At 46.2% G+C, this 25,075-nt stretch overlaps 1 protein-coding gene across 1 annotated transcript in view; it reads right to left on the bottom strand.

The window, feature by feature from the left end:
- ESYT1 (extended synaptotagmin 1) overlaps nt 1-25,075 on the bottom strand; it is a 238,862-nt gene that overhangs the window by 77,271 nt on the left and 136,516 nt on the right. The window contains exons 11-17 of the mRNA XM_063952629.1: nt 15,904-15,952; nt 15,738-15,827; nt 14,914-15,009; nt 11,184-11,255; nt 9,825-9,911; nt 9,597-9,746; nt 1,442-1,579 (exon numbers count right to left, since the gene is read on the bottom strand). Coding sequence (XP_063808699.1) covers nt 1,442-1,579; nt 9,597-9,746; nt 9,825-9,911; nt 11,184-11,255; nt 14,914-15,009; nt 15,738-15,827; nt 15,904-15,952 — 682 coding nt within the window. The remainder of the gene's footprint in view (nt 1-1,441; nt 1,580-9,596; nt 9,747-9,824; nt 9,912-11,183; nt 11,256-14,913; nt 15,010-15,737; nt 15,828-15,903; nt 15,953-25,075) is intronic.

Raw genomic sequence — 25,075 nt, 5'->3', positions numbered from 1 at the left:
GCGGCGGATCGGCCAGTGTGTAGGGCCTATAAGACTTCTATACTGTTACCCACACATAAATTGATCACTCATAGCCTTAATACGGCTAATTGTCAAATTGCAGCTAATTGGAAATCTGTCACCCCTCCCCGCTAACCTGCTACTATCAACGCTATGGGCCAAATGGAATAGAGTGAGAGTTTCAGAAAGTGAGAGATTTGGTAAGGTTTTTCAGTTTTTTTTTAAAGTGGCAATCATTTACACTGCAAAACCAGGTTGCTCTTGCTCTGTAAATGAGTGCCACTTTAAAAAAAAAACTGCAAAACCTTACCAAATCTCTCACTCTATTACATTTGGCCCAATATGGTCGACCTACAGACTGGAACGAATCTCCTCAGTTGTACAGGATACTCCAACTCCATTTGTTCGTGTCTGGTCACCTTGGTCTACCTACTATGAGGCCGAACCTCCCTTAGCACCAATTTAACTTCACCTTGCAGATCATTAGGTCTCCCAGATAATACGCAAACACCGCGACTGGCTATTCCTCTATTCCTTTCTTTGGCTATTCCTTTGATCCTCTCCCTTTCAATATTCCCCCCCCCCCCCTCCTCCCACTTTTTCGTCCCTCTCTTCTTGTTCTCTCTTTTCTTCTGTTACTTTAATTGTATATCTATAAAATGTTTACTTTTAAATTTTTCCTTCCTCTATTATACACCTTTCTTGTCCTGAATCTGACTATTCTTCCCCATTTAGAAAAAATAGTTATGCTGTTTCTGTATTTCCATTTGTTATGCCTTTATTGATATTTATTAATGCCTACAAGGCCTTGACCCCAAATTCTTGTTGTCAACATTGTTATATATGATATTCTGTTCCCAATGATGTCAAGTCTACTTAGTGTAACTTTTTCCTACCCTGCTCAATAAAATTTTCATTAAAAAAAAGTTTTATATACTGTTGTTTTTGTCTTTCTTTGGGGGGGGGGGGGGGGGGGAGGTTTACAAGCAGATTTGCTAATTTTCACCTAGACTTGTCACGCGAATGCCGTTCTTACACATTTCTAATTGGATAGGGCGAAAAACAGGACTGCGTATACAGGCGATAAGATGCATTTTCACATTATATCTGCGAAAACTTAATCTGCAATAAATTACCGCGTTATTGCGGACAACTGAATATCCCCCATATATGTGTTAATTTGTATCTTCTTTTTAAGCTCATTAAAAGACTGTCTGAAATTTAGCATTGGATAACCTGCCTATGCTGCATGTTCTTATCAGTGTTAAGACCTTAGCTGTACGAAAAGGGTGGAGTGTTCCGGTGACCCAAGCTGAAGGAGAAAATACTGTTATTGTAGTGACCTCTGACTTTCACACTGCGCTCTTGAGTGTAAGATGTTCATTGTATTATTAGCTCACCCAGGGCCCATACAGACACCTATAACATCACCTACAGTTACCTCAGGGGCAAAGTTCTCAGGAGGGCTGGTTTTACTGGGCTTTGGGGGCATGTCCACACTGGAACCATGTGCAGCCTCCTCTACATCATGACTATCGTTCCCAGTCACCACAGGTATAGATGGGTCCAAATAAAGAATCTATGCATCAGAAAAAGAAAATGTAGTTGTCAAAGCTTTACATAAATTATTTATAAACTATATACATTATTACATATGTTTTAAACCTGTCTCTTTAGCTTGGAGAGCTTCTAACATAAAAACGAGTTTTATGGTAAGAACTTACCTTTGTTAAAACTCTTTCTGCGAGGTACACTGGGCTCCACAAGTCTGGACAATGGGGTGTAGAGTAGGATCTTGATCCGAGGCACCAACAGACTCAAAGCTTTGACTGTTACCAGAATACACAGCGCCGCCTCCTATATCATCCCGCCTCCCAGCACAGGAGCTCAGTTTTAGTTAACCAGCCCAATGCAGTAGCAGGAAAAGAGACGACAACGGTTAGTAGCCACATATACCACACTCATGACAAGAGAAGTGTCAGCGGCTAATGCCATATCAACCCAAAGAAGCTAAGTGCGTCAGGGTGGGCGCCTTGTGGAGCCCAGTGTACCTTGCAGAAAGCGTTTTAACAAAGGTAAGTTCTTACCATAAAACTCATTTTCTGCTGCGGGGTACACTGGGCTCCACTAGTCTGGACAATGGGGATGTCCTAAAGCAGTTCCTTATGGGAGGGGACGCACTGTAGCGGGCACAAGAACCCGGCGTCCAAAGGAAGCATCCTGGGAAGCGGCAGTATCGAAGGCATAGAACCTTATGAACGTGTTCCCGGAGCAGTTCTCTTCACGTAGATACGGAGAGCCCATACCACATCCAAAGACCTCTCTATGGGAGACAAATCAGGAGAGACAAAGGCTGGAACCACAACCTCCTGATTAAGGTGGAACGAAGAAACCACCTTAGGTAAATATCCGGGACGAGTCCTAAGAACCGCCCGGTCACGGTGAAAAATCAGATATGGGGAACTACAAGACAAGGCACCCAGATCCGACACTCTTCTAGCAGAGGCAATAGCCAGCAAGAACACCACCTTAAGGGAAAGCCACTTAAGGTCAGCTGAACCAAGAGGTTCAAATGGAGGCTCCTGCAACGCCTCCAAAACCACCGACAAGTCCCAAGGAGCCACAGGCGGGACATAGGGAGGTTGGATACGCACACACCCTGGGTGAAAGTATGAACATCAGGTAAAGTCGCAATTTTTCTCTGAAACCACACCAACAAGGCAGAAATATGAACCTTGAGGGAGGCCAGACCCAGGCCTAAATCTAGCCCCTGCTGCAGAAAAGCCAAAAGTTTGGCTGTACTAAACTTGGAAGCGTTATAATTGTTAGATGCGCACCAAACAAAGTATGAATGCCAGACCCTATGGTAAATCCGAGCAGAAGCCGGTTTCCGGGCCGGCAACATAGTTTTAATGACCTCTTCAGAAAAACCCTTAGCCCTCAAGACGGAAGCTTCAAGAGCCACGCCGTCAAAGATAGCCGGGCTAGGTCCTGGTAGACACAAGGGCCCTGAACGAGGAGGTCTGGGCGTTGTGGAAGTAGAAGTGGACGCTCTGACGATAGTCCTTGCAGGTCTGAGAACCAGTGCCGTCTGGGCCGTGCCGGAGCTATGAGAAGCAGATTTCTTTTTTCTTGCTTGAACTTCTGAATTACCCTGGGCAGGAGTGACACCGGAGGGAACACGTACGGCAGCCGAAACCTCCACGGCACCTCAGGCGCATCCGCGAATGCTGCTTGAGGATCCCTTGTCCTTGCTCCGAAGACCGGAACCTTGTGATTGTGTCGAGACGCCATCAGATCCACATCTGGAAGACCCCACCTTTCCACGAGGAGTTGAAACACTTCTGGATGGAGGCCCCACTCGCTGGCATGCACGTCCTGACGACTGAGAAAGTCCGCTTCCTAATTCAGGACTCCCGGAATGGATATTGCCGATATTGCCGGTAGATGGCGTTCTGCCCACTGTAGAATCCGTGAGGCTTCCTTCATTGCCAAACGGCTTCGAGTGCCGCCTTGATGATTTATGTAAGCCACTGTGGTGGCGTTGTCCGACTGTACTTGAACAGGACGGTTCTGAATTAAATGCTGGGCCAGGTTCAACGCATTGAAGACCGCCCGCAACTCCAGAATGTTGATCGAGAGGAGAGATTCCTCCTTGGTCCACCGACCCTGTAAGGAGTGCTGCTCCAGCACCGCGCCCCAACCTCTTAGACTGGCATCTGTCGTCAACAGGACCCAGTTGGATATCCAGAAGGGACGGCCCCTGCACAATTGTTGGTTCTGGAGCCACCAGAGCAGCGACAGACGGACCTCCGGAGTCAATGAGATCATGTGAGACCTGATCCGGTGAGGCAGGCCGTCCCACTTGGCTAGAATCAGTTCTAGAGGGGGTGAGAATGGAATTGAGCATACTCCACCATGTTGAATGCTGACACCATGAGGCCCAGCACCTGCATAGCCGAATGTATCGACACTTGCGGACGAGAAAGGAAGCAACGAATCCTGTCCTGAAGCTTCAGGACTTTCTCCTGAGACAAGAACAACCTCTGGTTGTGAGTGTCTAACAGCGCTCCCAGGTGCACCATGCTCTGAGCAGGGACCAGGGAGGATTTCTTCCAGTTGATGAGCCACCCGTGGGCTTTTAGAAACCGGACCGTCATATCCAGATGACACAGGAGAAGATCTGGGGAATTTGCCAGGATTAACAAGTCATCCAGATACGGCAGTATCCTGACCCCTTGACGGCGGAGTACCACCGTCATCACCGCCATAACTTTGGTGAAGACTCGCGGAGCCGTTGTTAAACCAAAAAGGTAACGCCCGAAACTGGTAATGGATGTTGCCAATAGCAAACCTCAGGTATTATTGATGTGACACTGCTATAGGAATATGCAGGTAAGCATCCTGTATGTCCAAGGAGACCATGTAGTCCCCAGGTTCCAAGGCCAGAACTATAGAGCGAAGGGTTTCCATACGGAACTTGGAAATCTTCACAAACCTGTTCAATGCCTTGAGGTTGAGAATGGGCCGGGAGGACCAATTCGGTTTCAGGACTAGAAACAGCGGAGAATAGTACCCCCGGCCCCTCTGAGCAAGAGGCACCTGTACTACGACTCCTGTATCCAAGAGGGTCTGTACCACAGAGTGTAGAGTTTTTGCCTTTGTCCGGTCCAAAGGGACGTCTGTCTGGCAAAATCGATGAGGGGGTCGGTTTTTGAAGGCAATGGCGTAACCTTGAGTGACGACTTCCCGTACCCAGGCATCTGAAGTGGTCTTCAACCATTCCTCGGTATACCCTAGAAGCTGGCCTCCCACCCTGGGATCCCCCAGGGGGAGGACCGCCCCGTCATGCGGCAGGCTTATCGTCTTGGCAGCTGGCTGACGGGCAGCCCAGGCTCTTTTGGGCTTCAGCTTACCAGGTTTGGAAGTGCGGGCCTGCTTATGGTATGCCTGACCTTTTGCTTTACCTGAAGGACGAAAGGGTCGAAAGGACGTACCTTTAGCCTTCGACACAGAAGGAGCGGTATTAGGTAGACAGGCAGTTTTGGCAGTAGCCAAGTCAGCCACTTTCTAATTTAAGTCCTCCCTAAACAGAATATCTCCCTTGAAAGGGAGTACCTCAAGGGTTTTTCTAGAGTCCAGATCCACAGACCAGGATCTCAGCCACAATATCCGACGAGCCAGGATTGACGTAGTAGAGGCCTTGGCTGCCAGGATACCGGCATCAGAAGCCGCCTCTTTAATATATCGAGAAGCTGTGACAATATATGACAAGCATTGTCTAGCATGGTCAGAGGAGATTTCAGCTTCTAACTCCAAGGCCCATGCTTCAATAGCCTCAGCAGCCCATGAAGCTGCAATAGTAGGCCTTTGTGCAGCACCCGTGAGGGTGTAAATCGCTTTTAGACAACCCTCCACACGTTTATCCATAGGCTCTTTCAGAGACGTGACGGTAGTGACAGGTAGAGCTGAGGAAACCACCATCCTAGCCACATGTGAGTCCACTGGAGGAGGTGTTTCCCAATTCTTAGACAGCTCTGGCGCGAGGGGATAGCGAGCCAGCATCCTCTTTTGAGGCACAAACTTCGTACCCGGGTTTTCCCAGGGTTCCTGACGTATATCCACTAGGTGATCAGAGTGAGGTAAAACCTGTTTAACCACCTTCTGACGCTTGAACCTATCTGGTTTCTTAGGAAGCACGGATGGCTCGGGATCATCCGTAATCTGCAGAATTAACTTAATAGCCTCCAAAAGGTCAGGAACATCCACATGTGAACTACCCTCCCCATCAACCGTATCTGAGTCAGAACCTGTGGGGTCAGTGTAAGTGCCGTCTTCATCAGACGAGGAGTCAGTTACAGCAGTGGATTGTGAGGAGACGAGCGTTCGCTTAGAGGACCTCTTGGACTTAGGCGAGCGTTGGTCAGACTTTTTAGTAGTCAAGGACTGGTTCAACTTCTTTAATTGAGCAGATAAATCATCCGCCCATGGCAGGTTAGCTGCAGGGCCCACATACGGTTGTACCGGCATTGGGGGTCCCATAGGGGTGTTAGTTTATGAACTAGTGTATGCAGAAGCGTGGAAAAAGAGGCCCACGGTGGGTCAGTATGTGCCTCCGTTGCCACAGTCCCACTGGGGGGCAAGGAGCCCCCAGAACCAGAGACCACAGCTGCTATATTCTCCTCATATGTGCCTGTGGCTTCAGCAACATCAGCAGTGTGTTCCGCCCTAGAACCGTTACCCTCAGAAGCAGACATGATATAACTTGCAGTATGAAGTAACACAGTACAATTATCAGCAGCACAATATCCCAAACCCAAACCCCTGCGCAGTGTAGTCAGCACTAGCAGAGATAAAGGAGAGATATGGTGACTAAATCACAGAGAAAAATACATAATACAGTAGATCTTTGTGAAAATCCTATATAAGATAACACCTGACGCACCAAGCCCCCTCAGGTTATAGAATATAGGGATAGCAAGTTGAGTGAAAGACACGAGATGGACAACACTCAGCTATCAAATGCATACACAGAAGGTCACAGTTTGTACAATGCAGAGGTTATTACAGACAATAATACTGCACTGGACTAGCTTACACAGCTATATAACAATAGATATAACAGTACACAGTAAGAACTGGATGTATATCACAGGGTAATTGTACTATAAAACCCTGACTAAATGCACTCTTTCTTAACTATCACTGTCTAAAAAGGCAGGTAGAATACTTAAGTGTCATGTAAAGGCACAGCGCTGACAACCAGGCGGCTTTACATAGGAGGATTTGTCCAAGCAGTCCCAGGAACAGTGAACTGAGGGATAATGGCGCCGCAGACACTGACTGGGAGTGAGGAAAAGACAGATATGCAGCTCCAGGGCGGGAACATTTGCGGGAAATGGCGCCCTGGGGCTGGGGGAGGGGTTTCAGGTCTAAGCCTTATCCCCCTTGCTGGCAAAACCACCGGGTACTGTGGGCGATATAAGAAGTGGTTTAGAGAGAAAATCCGACCTGCGCCCATGCCCTGGTGATCTAGTGGGATCGCCTGTACTGCCACAGTGTCCACCGCCAGCGCGAGCGGCCCGCCTCCCACTGACCGCGCCGGATCGCGATAAAGACCGGGTCCCGCGAGCGGGACCCACTTACCACCTCCCGAAGCGCGGCCACGCGATCCTGGAGAGCCCCAGCCGTGTGTGTCTAACATGAAGAAAACCGAAGCCTCCGCTGTAGGTACCCGGCAACCAGGGCTCGGGAGTGTACAGCGCCGCTGGGGAGAGCTGGAGCTGCAGCAGTGAATGTCACAAAACATTTACCACCGCTGCTGCCCTTGAAGTCTTCACTTTTTACCTCATAAAAAGCTTTTCTCAGGGCTGCTTGGAGCAGCCCCTCTGTTAAGTGCCTGCTTACTGCAGCACCAACTGACAAACTGAGCTCCTGTGCTGGGAGGCGGGGTGATATAGGAGGCGGCGCTGTGCATTCTGGGAACAGTCAAAGCTTTGAGCCTGTTGGTGCCTCGGATCAAGATCCTACTCTACACCCCATTGTCCAGACTTGTGGAGCCCAGTGTACCCCGCAGCAGAAATAAATGTTATGTATTACTGATCCAGATGTATAGTCTAACACTGAGACCACTGAGCCAATGGAGTGTTATCGGCTTATACCTCCTCCCTCATCCACCAACAATATAAGTAGAGGACGATCTTAACACTTCAACATAATCTACCTCTACTCACTATAAGATATATATTTCAGTGATTCCAAATGTGGTCCTCTAGGCTCCCCAACACTCCAGGATTTAAGGATATCCATGACTGAGTACAGGTAAATTAATTAGCACCTCAGACATTTTGATTTAAGCATCTGTGTTCAACCATGGATATCCTTAACACCTGGCCATTGGGGTGTCTTGAAGATCGCATTTGGGTACCACTGATCTACAGGGAAGCACATCAGAGTCCAGGAGCACAGGAGCGTCAGGGAAGGACCTTGCCCACTCAGGTGACATTTCTATTTCATCCTATTGTTCGTCTCCACTCTAAATATGATGCCTGATTCTTAGTTTGGAGTAAAGCAAAAACAGAGTAAGACCCTGATGCATTGCAGGTAAGGCAGATGTAATATGTGCAGAGATTTAGATACGAGTGTCCAAACTCATATAGAAGTGTAAAAATAAAGCTGTCCAGCATTTGTGGGTTACATGCAAAAGCAGCCAGTATTTACCCTGCATGCAAAAAAAATATGTATTTGCATCCTCTTTGCTTTGTACATTGCTCCCACCTCAGAATCAGATCCATGGTGTGCTACACTTTCCCTTTCGCAGTTACACAAATATGTTGGCTAGGTAACAGGGGCCACAGGTGTAATTTCAACATTTTCAGCTTATTAACCACTTAACCGTGGGGATTTTTCCCCAAAAACCACTCAGACATTGGCCCTCATTCCGAATTGTTCGCTTGGTAATTTTCTTCGCATCGCTGCGATTTTCCGCTAATTGCGCATGCGCAATGTTCGCACTGCGACTGCGCCAAGTCAATTTGCTAAGAAGTTTGGTATTTTACTCACGGCATTACAAGGTTTTTTCTTCGTTCTGGTGATCGGAGTGTGATTGACAGGAAGTGGGTGTTTCTGGGCGGAAACTAGCCGTTTTATGGGTGTGTGTGAAAAACGCTACCGTTTCTGGGAAAAACGCAGGAGTGGCTGGAAAAACGGGGGAGTGTCTGGGCGAACGCTGGGTGTGTTTGTGACGTCAAACCAGGAACGAAACTGACTGAACTGATCGCAGTGGCAGAGTAAGTGTCGAGCTACTCAGAAACTGCAAAGAAATTTCTATTTGCAATTTTGAGAATCTTTCGTTCGCAATTTTGCTAAGCTAAGATTCACTCCCAGTAGGCGGCGGCTTAGCGTGTGCAATGCTGCTAAAAGCAGCTTGCGAACGAACAACTCGGAATGAGGGCCATTGTGTTTTTTTAATGAGTGAATTAGGTGTAGAATGTGTATTTAACCTTATCCAAAATGATTTTCGTAAAAAAAAAAAAGAAAAAAGATGTTTTTTTAATATTTGTAAAAAATTTCAACAGTTCATCCCCCTTTCCCCCACATCCATCGGTCGGCACCATCAGAAACACCGAAACTTTAATTTTGACAGCCGGAACAGCCTCCAGGTACACAGGGGGAAATGTGTGTGTGTGGGGGGGGGGGGTTGCTTTACACTTTTCCAGCAGGTGCAATTGTCTGCAACCGCCGGGTGGGGGGGTACTGCTGTGCTGACTGGGGGAGGGTGTGGGAAAGCAAAGGGATCTTCCGGTGCTTCTGAGATCGGCAGCAGAGGGAAGTTTCTCTTCCCTGTAACTGCACACGCTGTCTGACTGGTCGCATCCAGATAAAGCACTTGCTGGTGTGGTCGCATCTGATGCGACCATGCCAGGCAAGTGGTTAAGCTTTTCAGTGGTGTTTGTGTTTGAGTGTTAGCTTTTTCATTTACTTCGCCAGAGTGGAGACAGTTGACATAAGCTGGATGAACTGAATTTTTGTGAAAGTCTGTCGTACAGCACAGCACTACTAAGGTCAATAATGTTATTTATTAATATCTTTATTACCCTCATAACAAGTTTCATATAGATCCTGCTTCTTAGTCCAGAGTTCTCCAGCTGAAACCACTGGTCTAGAGTCAAGTGATCAGCAGAAAGGATGCGGCCCAGTGAAATAGACAAAGAGCCCAAAGAATGCTGGCGATCATCATCTTTCACCTATAAAAGAACACATACACATTGTTTTCCAGCGTCATAACTAGTGAGAACATCAGTGTCCACTAGCTCCAATGTCACCTGTATGTCCAGGTCCTGCAGGCTGGGATTACGCAGGAAGAAGCGGAATGGCTGTTCCCATAAAGGGGAGTTGGTGTTGTACACTGTCTGCAAAGAAAGATCAAATAGAATAATGCCAACACCAGGGAAGAGGAGGGATCCATGCTTACATACGTTAAGGTTTCACAAATATTAAGGAAGAATAGGGTTTTATGGTCCTTTGCATAATGGCACAGTACGCTGGTGAATGTATTTTATGAGTCTTATAGGCACTTCCACAAACTCATAATATTTCAGTCTTTTTTGCAATCTTTCCTTTGCAGATGTCAACTGTAAATATTAACTGATAAGTACATACTCATCTTGTTCTTGTGGCTTCTACTGGTGTCATTACATCTGTTTAAAGAGCTACAACAAACAAGTGCACAAAACAAACAGACACTCACTTCAGGCTTTTTGCAAAAGCTTCTCAAGCTGTGCATGTACAACAAAGTGCAACAACATTTCTGGGGGCAGCAAGCTCCCATTCTTGTGCTGCTAGTCTGAAGTCCGAGTCTGATACCGTCTGCAATTATTTGTTGTACTTTAGAAAGTGAAAGAGAGATAGCAAAGGTTTAGAGGTTGTAATAGGTGGAATGTATATGAAGATTCGCACAGCATTTATGCACTGTTTAAGGGGTCTATTCAATTCAAGTCGGAATTCCTGACTTGTCGCAAAAACGGCAGTTTCAGACATTTTAAGGTCGAATCCAGATTCAAACTATTCAATCAAACTGACGTTTATGCGACTTGTCGGAAAACATGTGGATCATCGGATTAGCTGCTGATCCACGCGTTTTGTCGGATTAGCGGCTAAATCCGGCAAAAGCCCCTTCCGACAATGTCAATCCGACTTTAAAAAACGTTGGATTGCCATTGTCGGAAACGGACAAAACCTGTTGGCTATGGCCGCAAATTCAATACTGAAACGTCGGATCCTTTCCATCAGAAAGGATCAGACATCAGTTGAATAGACCCCTAAATCAGTTGTTCTCAACTTCACCTGTTAAATTAACCATGTTTTGAGGAATTCGGTTCGTGGGATAATTACTGACCAAGCTAAATAGATAAGCTCACCTGTGCATGATTAAAGAAATTCGCAAAACATGACGTGTTGGAAAACCCCTGGTTTATAGTATTAGTGTCCTATAACTTTATCATCCCCCATTTTTGTGAAATGATGATTTAAGAAAAAAAAATGCAAACAAGCACTATGGCAACAGTTAGAATTAGAAGACCGGCTTTCTGCAGCATATTTGCCTTGAGCGACAAAATATCGTCCAATCCCTTCTGCCATTCCCGAAGCAATTCTACACAGTGAGCAGGCATCCTGCCACTTACCTTGCTCTCCTGTGTCATGTCCTGCACCGACAGCTGTACCATAGGATTAGGCTGCTTGACAGACTTTTTCAGCTGAAGAGGTAGAAAGTATAAATATGAGAAAAATCAAATGAAAGAGATGATATTTTTTAAGCTAGTCCTTATCCAGTAGCAAAATGCCTCTATGATTATGGTTTATTTATTTATTAGGAACCACGAAATGTATGCAATGCTGTGCAAAATAAACATACATAACAGGCCATAGTGATTCCAGATGTGATCTGACTGCTCAGCTGAAGAGCTAAGTTGTCGTATCTAATCCAATATGATAGCCCACATGTGGCCAAAGTACAAGTTTATTTGCTAGCTTAACGAACATTTAACCGCTTAACAAATGTAAATAAGATGTCACACATTTCACATTCTGTTACTGTATGGAAAATATTAGAAATACATTTCTGGATGGAATTAATGGTTATATAAAGAGACTTATTTTAGTTTAGTGGCCTATTAAATGATGGGGAAATAAGTGAAAACATGATCTGATACTGAATACAAACAGGGCAGTAACTAGAGTGGTGCGGCCAGTGCAGTCACACGAAGCACAGATGCCCTATGTGCAGAACCGCCACCACATAACATCTCCTCTTCTGGAGAACTGTACCCCATCCGCCCACCGCAGATCAGCATAAGTCATCTGGCTAGGAACCACTGCGGTCAATGTGCTGTCTCAGAGGCACACCCACTTGGACAGTGGTGTACTGACAAGGTACGTACCTGTGGGCATAACATATAAGGGGCACTACTAGTGTGGTGTAATGTGTAAGTGCCACTACTACTGTGTGGCATAATGTGCAAGGGGCACTGGTACTGTGTGACAATGTGCAAGGGGCAATAGTACTGTGTGGCATAACATGCGAGGGACACTACTACTGTGTAGCGCAATGTGCAAGGGGCACTACTACTGTGTGGCATAATGTGCAAGGGGCACTGGTACTGTGTGACAATGTGCAAGGGGCAATAGCACTGTGTGGCATAACATGCGAGGGACACTACAACTGTGTAGCGCAATGTGCAAGGGGCACTACTACTGTGTGGCATAATGTGTGCGGAGCACTACTACTGTGTGGCATAACATGCAAGGGGCACTACTACTGTGTACCGTAACATGTGGTTACTATTGTGTGGCCATGCCCCTTCACCACGAGACCACACCCCTTTTTGGCATGTGCGCGCTGTCCTTATTTAAGATATGCGGAGGGAGGGCACCAATCCTCTTCCTGGCACAGGACACCAAAATGTTTAGTTACAGCTCTGAATACAAATCCCCATACACTATAGCGCAGCCATATCAGTTAAGCAGAGGCCAAAAAATACTGGAGAGTAAATAACAGAATATGTAGGCATATAGCAGAACCCCCCCAAAACAGATATGAATGCCAACTGTGTCCCATGCTGGGATTATCCTGTTTGGTAAGCTCTCAATAACCAAGTCCTACAGGTTACTATAGTTTCTTAACCATAGTACAATAAGTTCATCAAAAACATATTAGACTGCAAAATAGATGCGCGTAAAACAATTACAGGAACGTAACATCCATGGTCACTCAAACAGGTCTTTGTCGAGATGTGATCCACAAATTCTAATAGAATTGGGTGCTGGATACAAATACATTTCTAACTCATGAAAACAGATAGATGCATCCAAGGCAAGAATATGGAGAAAAATAGTTATACTATATGTATATTATTTGTCCTATATTTTTGTAATATGTATTAAATAGCATACATTTTCTTTCATTAACTAAGATAAATTAAAAAACTGTAAAGAAACAGACCTGGTCTGTCAATAGGGTTATGTCACTTTACTTCTGTATACAAACGAGTCCTAACTCATCTTACCACTAATCACGGTAAATGCGGGTTGCTTTCCATGATTAGCGTGCCTGCAGATGTGTGCATGAACCCACAATCCATAGGATCGCATGGGTGCAGTCGCGCCTGCAAATGGGTCGCACACAGGTGCAGTAAATTGCAATGGCCATGCGTCTGCACGTGTGACCCATTTGCGGGATAGTTCAGCAGGAACACATCTGTAGTTGGTAAAATTTAAAAGGTATAATGTATTCTGCTCACAGAACCTTATTTTTTTGTATAACTGGGTAATTATTATCCTGAATGGAATCTGCTGTAATGCTGGCTTATGACATGTAAGCTGTAGCCTAGGCAATGAAACAGGAACCTCAGTGATCATACGAGGGGTGTGCAATACGTGTCCAGATGTGCTGGTATAGTAGACACAATCTGTCTGGTTGTAAACTGTAATTTCTGACTAAAGTTCTTGTAATGTTAAGGCACAGAACCGTATATTCAGCTTCAGTTGCAAAATCTCAAATCAGGCGATTGTCGGCAGACTATGCATGCACTGTGAACGCATTGCCCGAAGTCTAAATTGCGATCGCAATTTGACAGGAACTTTTGTGGGTGTTAACATGGCATTTGTGGGGAGCGTTTGGAAAAACGCAGGCGGATAATGGCCATTTTTGGGGCGTGTATCTGACGTCAACTGCAATGTATTGCGACTAAAAACATTGCACCAGTGCGACTGCATTCTCATTACTGTGAGTAGCCCTGGGTCAACCACAATTGTCGATGGTACTTGATGTCTGCGCATGCAATGCAATTTTGCGAATGCATACACAATTTTGCCATTGCATCGGTGGCCATCTTTTAACATTTCTGGGCGGCTCTTCACATGCTATTTTTAGCAGAATCAGGATTGAGAAAATAGCAATTTCTGTCTCAATAGTGATCTAAGCTGAATGAGGTCCATAAGCAGCACTGCACACTGAGGAAGTCAGCAAGTTCACTTCCTTCACAAACTCATTATGGAGCTCAACCGAGGCCACAGGAGAGCCATGATATTCTACAACTAACAGAGTGGTCTGGGACAGCAAGAGAGTTTTGACCGACTGAAGTTGCTTTTGGGTAGCACCATCCCGAACCACCGTCTTTAAGTGGTTTGCAGAATTTTGTTGTGGAAGACTGTCCCTGGAAGATGAGGAGCGCTTTGGCCGACCTGTGTGCTCCATCAACAACGACAATGTTGCTGTTGCGGTCCATAGTTGAGGAGGACGCCAGGGTGACTGTGGCCCAGTTAGAGGAGACCTGCGTCTCATCGGGATCCATCTGCTTCATACGCCACAAAAAACTTGGCCTGAACAAGGTTTCTGCACACTGGGTGCTCCATCAGCTAACTCGAGAGCAGAAGGAGGCTCAGGTGGCTTGGTGCAATACGCTGACCAGGTTTGATGGCGGTCGCTCACACTCTGTCTGGGAGATCATCAGTAGCGATGAATCCTGGATCTAACGTTTTAACCCAGAGACAAAACAATAGTCTACCCAGTTGGAGGATTCCTACTTTAAACGTTCCGATGTGAGCGCAGCGCGGCCAAACAGATCATGGCTAGTTTTTGTGGCCAAGAATGTAATGTAGCTACCGTGCAGCCTCACTGGGAACTGGTACGCCAACCAATGCCTGCCGCAAGTGCTGGAAGCCATTTCCAGGTGACATCCAAGAACTCGTGCGGAAACTTAATGCACACCCCTCACAACATAACAAAAGTGGTCAAACTACACTCTTTTTAAAAAACGGTTTCTAAACTGTTAATTATCCACTTACAGTTAAGTTTGGACTCTTGTTATGTAAATGGACAGAAACAATTTTGACAAAAAGAGGCGGTACACTTACAGGGAGATCCTCAGCCCGGTCCAAGTAGACAATGAGAATAGCAGCAGAAGGTTCCTCATTTGTTTTTGCAGTTATCCCTCTGTTAATATTCATCACCTTGAGAGGTAAATAAGAATAGATGTGAAGAATAATGACAAAACTCTATTTGGCCACCAAGGGAGCCCATTCAAGATGCAATAAGTGGCCCAATATCAAGGTTTGTAAGATAATAACAGAACAGTGGACACTGACAGTAATCTCTCAGGTCTGGGATCTTAAATGGACCAGAAGTTGTAAAGCTGCCCAGCGCGAGGGATCAACAAGCAATCTTGTCTGGTTTGGCCCCACACATGAGTGGTCAACATGAAACAATAGCTGTGAACGGTGTACAGGATATTTAAAAACTAACGGTGTGCCATTGTATTAAAGCAAGTGCTGTGCTTACTGTTAAGCTGCCCAAATAGGGTTCTATCTATCTATCTATCTATCTATCTATCTATCTATCTATCTATCTATCTATCTATCTCTACACAAAGATAATTGATGCAATAATAATGCTTTAGTCATTCAGATAGATGCTCTGTTGGAACAATATTCCCTTGAATACTGTGCTCCCAGTCATAGTGAACCTGTCCTATAATAACAGAATATCAGGTATCAGTAGGCCACTAGGAAAGGTTGGGAGAGGGGTTGATGCATTGAAAATACTGAAGGCAACAATACACGGGTAAGAGCAATTACACTATAATTAATATTTATAAATAGCGTCAGCATATTCTGTTGCACTTTACAACTGGGACACAAGAATACAAAACACAATTAGAATAATAGCTGGGATTCTTTACCTGCTCCAGTTGGGAAGCATTAGACAGCAGTGTGAGCCATTCCAGGCGGAGATGAAGTTTACCACTTTTTGTGTCCTTTAATGTATACCACTGAGAAAAGAGAAATCAGTGAGGCACAGCATACACAGAGGAACTGTCCCTCTCATCGCCTCCAAGAGTTACTCACCATGTCCAGGGAATGGGCTTTCTTCACTTCGCCGAGATCTAACTTCATTCTGAGACAAGGGAAAAGACACGGTTACTTGGAGGGACCATACTAAACTGAACTAACAGTAAAGACTTCCAATGCCAGCGAGTAAAAGTAAATCTCCTGTCACCTCAGAGGAAAAGCTATTTCCCAAACATGTTTAAAAGAACAATGATAAAGACTTAAGTTAGGGCTGCAATAGTGATGGTGGCTTCCAAAAGATCTTGTGCACAAGCAGGACAAAACACATGCGACCTGCTGGAAAATCAGTAACCACAGACTCTCTATGAGACAGTTAGACTCTCTATGGCTACAGGAACAGTTAGATGTAATTGTAATATCACGTAAGCCTGACAGTACTGTGCCACGCATTCAGCCACACATTCAACAAAAGCAATATATTTGGACAAACTACAAGTTTACACAAATTTTACACTGCACAAAAAAAAAAAAAGAGTAAAAAAACAAAACTAAACATGCTCAGGTAATATACATTACCATATACAGGGACTGATGCAGAAATGAACACAAACGGTCTGTAGATGCCCCAACATCGTCAGCACTGAAATAAATGTGTATCTTTGGCCACATGCATCTTTGAGGTCTGCCTGCCCCTATCCATACACTTGGTTGCTACTTATCAGCAGAGTGAACTTGTACAGGCATACTCATGGTGCAAGCCATAAGTCAGAAAAGCAGGTGTATGTCTGTTTACGCTCATCTCTGCATAGCCCGCAATTCCGCTGACACACCCTGAGTCATATTGGCCAATGTGAGAGTCCCCATTAGATCCCAGTTGCAAGTGAATATTCAATAGGATTTCATACAATTGTGTGTTGTCCCTCAAATTCAACACTGTATCAGGCACTCGATGGCTAACATTAACATGCATGTAACTAGTGCAGACATTCCTTGTCATTCTCACATCCTGGGCAGTACGGATGGTGTAATGGTTAGCATTACCGCCTCACAGCACTGAGCAATACGGATGCTGGGTAGTACGGATAGTGTAATGGTTAGCATTACCGCCTCACAGCACTGAGGTCATGGTTCAATTCCCACCATAGCCTTAACTGTGTGGAGTTTGTATATTCTCCCCGTACTTGCGTGGGTTTCCTCACAGAATCCAAAAAATATACTGGTCGGTTAATTGGATCCCAACAAAAAAATAACCCTAGTATGAATGTGTGTGCGTGTACATGTGGTAGGGAATATAGATTGTAAGCTCCACTGGGGCAGGAACTGATGTGAATGGCCAAATATTCTCTGTAAAGCGCTGCGGAATTTGTGTGCGCTATATAAAATAGGATTTTAATACCTACCGGTAAATCCTTTTCTCTTAGTCCGTAGGGGATGCTTCAAGAACCATGGGGTATAGACAGGATCCGCAGGAGACATGGGCACTTTAAGACTTAAAATGGGTGTGAACTGGCTCCTCCCTCTATGGCCCTCCTCCAGACTCCAGTTATAGGAGCTGTGCCCAGGGAGACGTACATTTCGAGGAAAAGGATTTATTTAATTTTTAAACTAAAGGTGAGATACATACCAGCTCCCACCTCAAACACGCCGTACAACATGGCATTCAACAACAACGCATGCAACGGCATGAATAACATCAGCCACAGACTGACTGAACTCAACACAACAACATGTGTGTAACCATAACCAATAACTGCAGATACAGCCCGCACTGGGACGGGCGCCCAGCATCCTCTACAGACTAAGAGAAAAGGATTTACCGGTAGGTATTAAAATCCTATTTTCTCATACGCCCTAGAGGATGCTGGGGATGCTTCAAGAACCATGGAATTTATACCAAAGCTCTAGAACGGGCGGGAGAGTGCGGATGACTCTGCAGCACCGATTGACCAAACAAGAGGTCCTCCTCAGCCAGGGTATCAAACTTGTAAAACTTCGCAAAGGTGTTTGATCCCGACCAAGTAGCAGCTCGGCAACGCTGTAATGCCGAGACCCCTCGGGCAGCCGCCCAGGATGAGCCCACCTTTCTGGTAGAATGGGCTTTCACCGATTTCGGTAACGGCAATCCCGCCGTAGAATGAGCATGCTGAATCGTATTACAGATCCAGCGTGCAATAGTCTGCTTGGAAGCAGGAGCCCCAATCTTGTTGGGAGCCCACAGGACAAACAGAGCCTCTGTTTTCCTAATCTAAGCCGTTCTGGCGACATAGATTTTCAAAGATCTGACCACATCAAGAGACTTCGATTCCGCCAAGGTGTCAGTAGCCACTGGCACCACAATAGGCTGGTTTACGTGAAACGATGAAACCACTTTTGGCAGAAATTGCTGATGAGTCCTCAACTCCGCTCTATCTGCATGGATGATTAAATAGTGGCTTTTGTGAGACAAAGCGGCCAATTCAGACACCCGCCTTGCGGATGCCAAGGTCAACAGCATGACTACTTTCAAAGTAAGGAATTTCAACTCAACCTTACGTAAAGGTTCAAACCAATGAGATTGCAGGAACTGCAACACCACATTAAGATCCCATGGTGCCACTGGGGGCACAAAGGGAGGTTGGATGTGCAGCACGCCTTTCACGAAGGTCTGAACTTCTGGAAGGGAGGCCAATTCTTTCTGAAAGAAAATTTATAAGCCGAAATTTGTACTTTAATGGAGCCTAACTTTAGGCCCGCATCCACACCTGCTTGCAAAAAATGGAGCAAACGCCCTAGCTGAAATTCTTCCGTAGGAGCCTTCTTGGATTCACACCAAGACACACATTTTCTCCAAATACGGTGGTAATGCTTCGCTGTTACTGCTTTTCTAGCCTGAAGTAGTGTGGGAATGACTTCACTGGGAATACCCTTTCAGGCTAGGATTTGGCGTTCAACCGCCATGCCGTCAAACGCAGCCGCGGTTAAGTCTTGATACACGCACGGTCCTTGCTGTAACAGGTCCTCTCATAGAGGAAGAGGCCAGGGATCTTCTATGAGCAATTCTTGAAGATCCGGATACCAGGCCCTCCTTGGCTAGTCCGGAACAATGAGTATCGCGCGTGAACCCTTGTTCTTCTTATGATCTTTATCACCTTTGGAATGAGTGGAAGTGGAGGGAACACATAGACCGACTGAAACACCCACGGTGTCACCAGGGCGTCCACCGCTATTGCTTGAGGGTCCCTCGACCTGGAATAATATCTCTGAAGTTTCTTGTTGAGGCAAGACGCCATCATGTCTATTTGAGGAATTCCCCAACGACTTGTCACTTCTGCAAAGACCTCTTCATGAAGACCCCACTCTCCTGGATGGAGATCGTGTCTGCTGAGGAAGTCTGCTTCCCAGTTGTCCACTCCTGGAATGAAGACTGCTGACAGTGCGCTTGCATGTTTCTCCGCCCAGTTAAGAACTTTTGTGGCCTCCGCCATCGCCGCTCTGCTCTTTGTTCCGCCCTGGCGGTTTATGTACGCCACTGCTGTTATGTTGTCTGACTGAATCAAGACGGGCAGACCGCGAAGAAGATGTTCCGCTTGCAGAAGGCCGTTGTAAATGGCCCTTAATTCCAGAATGTTTATGTGCAGACAAGCTTTCTGGCTTGACCATTTTCCCTGGAAATTTTCCCCCTGTGTGACTGCTCCCCAGCCTCGGAGACTTGCATCTGTGGTCACCAGGATCCAATCCTGAATCCCGAACCTGCGTCCCTCTAGGAGGTGAGAACTGTGCAGCCACCACAGGAGAGAGATTCTGGTCCTGGAAGATAGGATTATTTTCCGGTGCATGTGCAGGTGAGACCCGGACCACTTGTTCAACAGGTCCCACTGAAATACCCTGGCATGGAACCTGCCAAACTGAATGGCCTCGTAGGCCGCCACCATCTTCCCCAGCAACCGAGTGCATTGAAGAATCGACACTCTTGCCGGTTTCAGAATCTGTTTGACCATGTTCTGTATTTCCAGAGCCTTTTCCACAGGAAGAAATACTCTCTGTAATTCTGTATCCAGAATCATACCCAAGAATGACAGCCGTGTTGTCGGAACCAACTGTGATTTTGGCAAGGTTAGGAGCCAACCAGGTTGTTACAAAATTATCAGGGAGAGCGTAACGTTTTTCAGTAATTGCTCCTTGGATCTCGCCTTTATCAGGAGATCGTCCAAGTACGGGATAATTGTGATTCCCTGCTTGCGCAGGAGAACCATCATTTCCGCCATAACCTTGGTGAAAATCCTCGGAGCCGCGGACAGACCAAACGGCAACGTCTGAAATTGGTAATGACAATCCTGAACAGCAAACCTCAGATAAGCCTGATGTGGAGGATATATGGGGACGTGTAAGTAGGCATCCTTTGTGTCGACCGACACCATAAACTCCTCCTCCTCCAGACTGGAGATCATTGCTCGGAGAGATTCCATCTTGAATTTGAATTTTTTTAGATAGAAATTGAGGGATTTTAAGTTCAGAATAGGTCTGACGGAGCCATCCGGCTTCGGGACCACAAACAGGCTCGAATAAAAGCCTTCCCCCTGTTGTGACGGGGGTACCGTGACAATGACTTGATTTTGACACAGCTTTAGTATTGCAGCCCATACTACCTCCCTTTCTGGAAGAGAAGCTGGCAAGGCCGATTTGAAAAACCAAGGGTACAAATTGGAGTTTCAAGACGTGCCCCCCCACCGATTATTCAAATCGGCGGGGGGGGCACGTCTTGAAACTCCAATTTGTACCCTTGGGCTACTATTTCCAATACCCAAGGATCCAGGGCCGAGCGAACCCAGACCTGACTGAAGAGTCGGAGACGTGTCCCCTATTGGTGCGGACTCCCGCATGCGGTGGATTTGGTAGAAGCCGGGGAGTACTTCTGCTCTTGGGAACTTGCCACAGCCTGTGACCTTTTTCCCCTTCCTCTCGCAGCAAGGAAGGAAGACCCTCGTCCTTTTTTGTATTTATTGGGCCGAAAGGACTGCATCTGATAGTGTGGCGTTTTCTTTTGTTGTGCAGGGACATAAGTTAGAAACGATGACTTATCCGCGGTAGCCGTAAATACCAGGTCAGCAAGGCCGTCACCAAACAAGACACCACCTTTATACGGCAGAGACTCCATAGCCTTCTTAGAGTCAGCATCAGCATTCCATTGATGAATCCACAATGCCCTCCTAGCTGAGACCGCCATGGCATTGGCCCTTGATCCCAAAAGGCCAATATCCCTCGTAGCTTCCTTTAGATAGGCTGCAGCGTCCCTGATATGACCCAGTGTCAAAAGAACGCTATCACTGTCCAGGGAATCTATATCAGATGACAAGTTATCTGCCCACTTTTCAATAGCGCTACTCACCCATGCCGAAGCAACGGCAGGCCTGAGCAGCGCACCTGTAGCGACATAAATGGATTTCAGTATATTTTCCTGCTTACGATCCGCAGGATCCTTTAGGGCTGCTGTGTCAGGAGACGGAAGCGCCACCTTTTTGGACAGACGCGATAGAGCTTTGTCCACCGTGGGAGTTGACTCCCACTTTTTCCTGTCCCCAGAGGGGAACGGATATGCCACCGGAATTCTCTTGGGAACCTGTAACTTCTTGTCAGGATTTTCCCAAGCTTTTTCAAAAAGAGCGTTCAGTTCATGAGAGGGAGGAAACGTCACCTCAGGTTTCTTTCCCTTAAACATACAGACCCTAGTATCAGGAACAGCAGGGTCTTCTGTGATATGTAATACGTCTTTTATCGCCACAATCATGTACTGAATGCTCTTAGCCAGTTTAGGATTCAATCTGGCATCACTATAGTCGACACTGGAATCAGAGTCCATGTCGGTATCTGTATCCGCTATCTGGATAAATGAACGCTTCTGTGACCCCGAGGGGGTCTGAACTTGTGATAATGCATCCTCCATGGATTTTCTCCATGTCTGGTTCGGAGACTCAGATTTATCCAATCTTTTATTCAATCGAGCCACATTAGCATTCAAAACACTCAAAACATTTACCCAATCAGCCGTCGGCGGTGCAGACACGGTCACTCCCACAGTCTTTTCTGTCCCCACTCCAGCCCCCTCCTGGGAAGAGCGCTCAGCCTCAGACATGTCGACACACGCGTACCGACACCCACAACACACTGGGGCTATAGGGGACAGACCCACAGCAAAGCCTGTTAGAGAAACACAGAGGGAGTTCTGCCAGCTCACAACCCAGCGCCTATCCCGGTTCTGAAGCGTGTAATATACTGCCCAGACCTGTTAGCGCTTTTAATATCAATAAAATAGCACCAAATCAACTGTGCCCCCCCCCCCCCCGTTTTGCACCCTGTTACTTGTACAGCAGTGTGGGAGGCCAGGCTCAGCGTCTCTGCAGCTGTGAAGAGAAAATGGCGCTGGTTAGAGCTGTGAGGGCTAAGCCACGCCCCCTTAATGGCGTGCCTCAGTCCCGCTTATTTTTATATATTTATACTGGCGGGGGTCTGTATTTAGTGCCCAGACACTGTATACTCTTATGCCAGTTGCTATTGAGGTTTTATGCTGCCCAGGGCGCCCCCCCTGCGCCCTGCACCCTGCAGTGCCGCTTTGTATGTGGGAGCATGGCGTGCAGCGCGGCCGCTGCGCGGTACCTCAAAGCAGTCACTGAAATCTTCTGCCGTCACTGAAGTCTTCGGATCTCCTTCTACTTACCCGGCTTGAGACTTCTGGCTCTGCAAGGAGGGTGACGGCGCGGCTCCGGGAACGAGCATCTAGGCGTACCTAGAGATCAGACCCTCTGGAGCGAATGGTGTCCAGTAGCCTAAGAAGCAGAGCCTTGAAACTCACAGAAGTAGGTCTGCTTCTCTCCCTTCACTCCCACGATGCAGGGAGCCTGTTGCCAGCAGGTCTCCCTGAAAATAATAAACCTGACAAAGTCTTTTTTTCTGAGAAACTCTGGAGAGCTCCTCAGTGTGCATCCAGTCTCACTGGGCACAGAATCTAACTGGGGTCTGGAGGAGGGGCATAGAGGGAGGAGCCAGTTCACACCCATTTAAAGTCTTAAAGTGCCCATGTCTCCTGCGGATCCCGTCTATACCCCATGGTTCTTGAAGCATCCCTAGCATGTATGAGAAATAACTGGTAATAAATAAATAAATAAAATAAACACATACATACATACACTTATATATATATATATATACACACACACACACACACACACACACACACACACACTATATATAAAACCTCTCAAAACAAGGACAGTGCAGTTTTTTTCTGCTGATATGGACAAAGCTGTTCAACCCTCCACAGGTTTCCCAGCTTACCTCGTTTTCTTGGTGACAGATTGTGTCCTCCCCCCTCCTTCCCCCACAAATAAGTGACATCTGCTGTCCTCAAAATACTTCCCTGCACAGCTTGGAGGCATAAAACAACCACCACAAGACTATTATGAGCAGACTCCACAATGTTACAGCTGTTAGAGCATGGCTGCTTCCTTTCCTATCTGTAGTGGAAACCACATATGCCATTACATTGGTCCAAAAGGTCAATGTGGGATTGCCATGCCTGCATTTAATGCAGAAGATCGGTAAAATAATGAGTTGCATGCTGCTGTAACTGCATAAGCTCCTGTTACTGAAGGCGCAACTGCAACTTTCTGATAATGCTAGTATAAGCCCTTCCTCTTGTGTACAGCCATGTTTCTGCAAGTGAAAGGACTGAGACACCCACTTGGAGCGTCTTTAAATGATAATATCATACAAACCATCGGCTGCACCATAAAAACTTGCATCAGTCCCATGCTAGGTGCAGATTCTCCAGTGTGAGCGACCAGTTCAGAGATGCTCTCTTGACACTTTCTGTGCATCTACATAAACACCTCCCCATCACCACCCTGGAATGCCAAATACATTTCCAATACATTTCCGACACCATGCATCTCAATTGGTACTGTGACTCTATGCACACAGGGAAACACGTGCCATACAGGTTTTAATGTATTTTCCTGCATGCACATCAGCAATAAAATATCTCAACTCCTTGAATATCAGCATTGTGCATGACTTCAGGCTCCAAGACTCCAGAATCTAATAACAGGATGTTTCAGCCATGAAAATCGATCTTACTGTAGCAAACAAACAAATATCTGTGATCATTCCTTGTCTAAAACTACCACGGTGCGGGCTTCAGCCTTGGGCTGAGCATCTGTAAAGCTGAGGTCCTCTCAATTAGACTTAGGCTAATATTCAATTAGATGTGGCAATTTAGCACGGCTAATTGACCTGCCCGGGGCTATTCAGCTGTCCCCGATGCTGGCAGTTACCCCGATAACTAGTCCTATCTGCCCCGTTTTTTATTTCACAAAAATACATAGGCCCTCATTCCGAGTTGTTCGCTCGCAAGCTGCTTTTAGCAGATTTGCTCACGCTAAGTCGCCGCCTACTGGGAGTGAATCTTAGCTTCTTAAAATTGCTAACGACGTATTCGCAATATTGCGATTAGACCTCTCAGCAGTTTCTGAGTAGATCCTGACTTACTCGGCATCTGCGATCAGTTCAGTGCTTGTTGTTCCTGGTTTGACGTCACAAACACACCCAGCGTTCGCCCAGACACTCCTCCGTTTCTCCAGCCACTCCCGCGTTTTTCCCAGAAACGGTAGCGTTTTTTCACACACACCCATAAAACGGCCAGTTTCCGCCCAGAAACACCCACTTCCTGTCAATCACATTACGATCACCAGAACGAAGAAAAAACCGTGAGTAAAATTCCTAACTGCATAGCAAATTTACTTGGCGCAGTCGCAGTGCGAACATTGCGCATGCGCACTGTCAAAGTCAGAAAAATATTACATAGAGAGACCATATAAACTGCACACATATAAGCCGCTATACTTGCAAATATGCGCAGCGAGCACAGCAAACACCAGACGTCATGGAGATTTAGAATTGGCTGATGAATTAATGTCATGGATGTGTATCATTTGAACCGAACCAGATAAACACATCATGTTTGGTATTGAAGCAAGCAGAATAAGGTGTGGTTTAGTTTGAGACCTATTGTGTTGTCGTGGGACATTGCAGCGGATAGATATGATTATATGTATAAAAGTTAAGATCAGCTTTGTTGGGAACAATGGATGATCAACTAAGTTTTCAGGTCTGAACCTGATTAGCATATACAAAGAGAACAGTGATTCAATACAAAAGCTAGAGAGACCCCTCCCCCAGATACTGGTCAAACAGGAAG

Source organism: Pseudophryne corroboree, chromosome 2, assembly GCF_028390025.1.
Source record: "Pseudophryne corroboree isolate aPseCor3 chromosome 2, aPseCor3.hap2, whole genome shotgun sequence".
Lineage (NCBI taxonomy): Eukaryota > Metazoa > Chordata > Amphibia > Anura > Myobatrachidae > Pseudophryne > Pseudophryne corroboree.
Note: the sequence above shows the minus strand (reverse complement) of the source record. Positions and strands in the feature narration are given on the sequence as shown.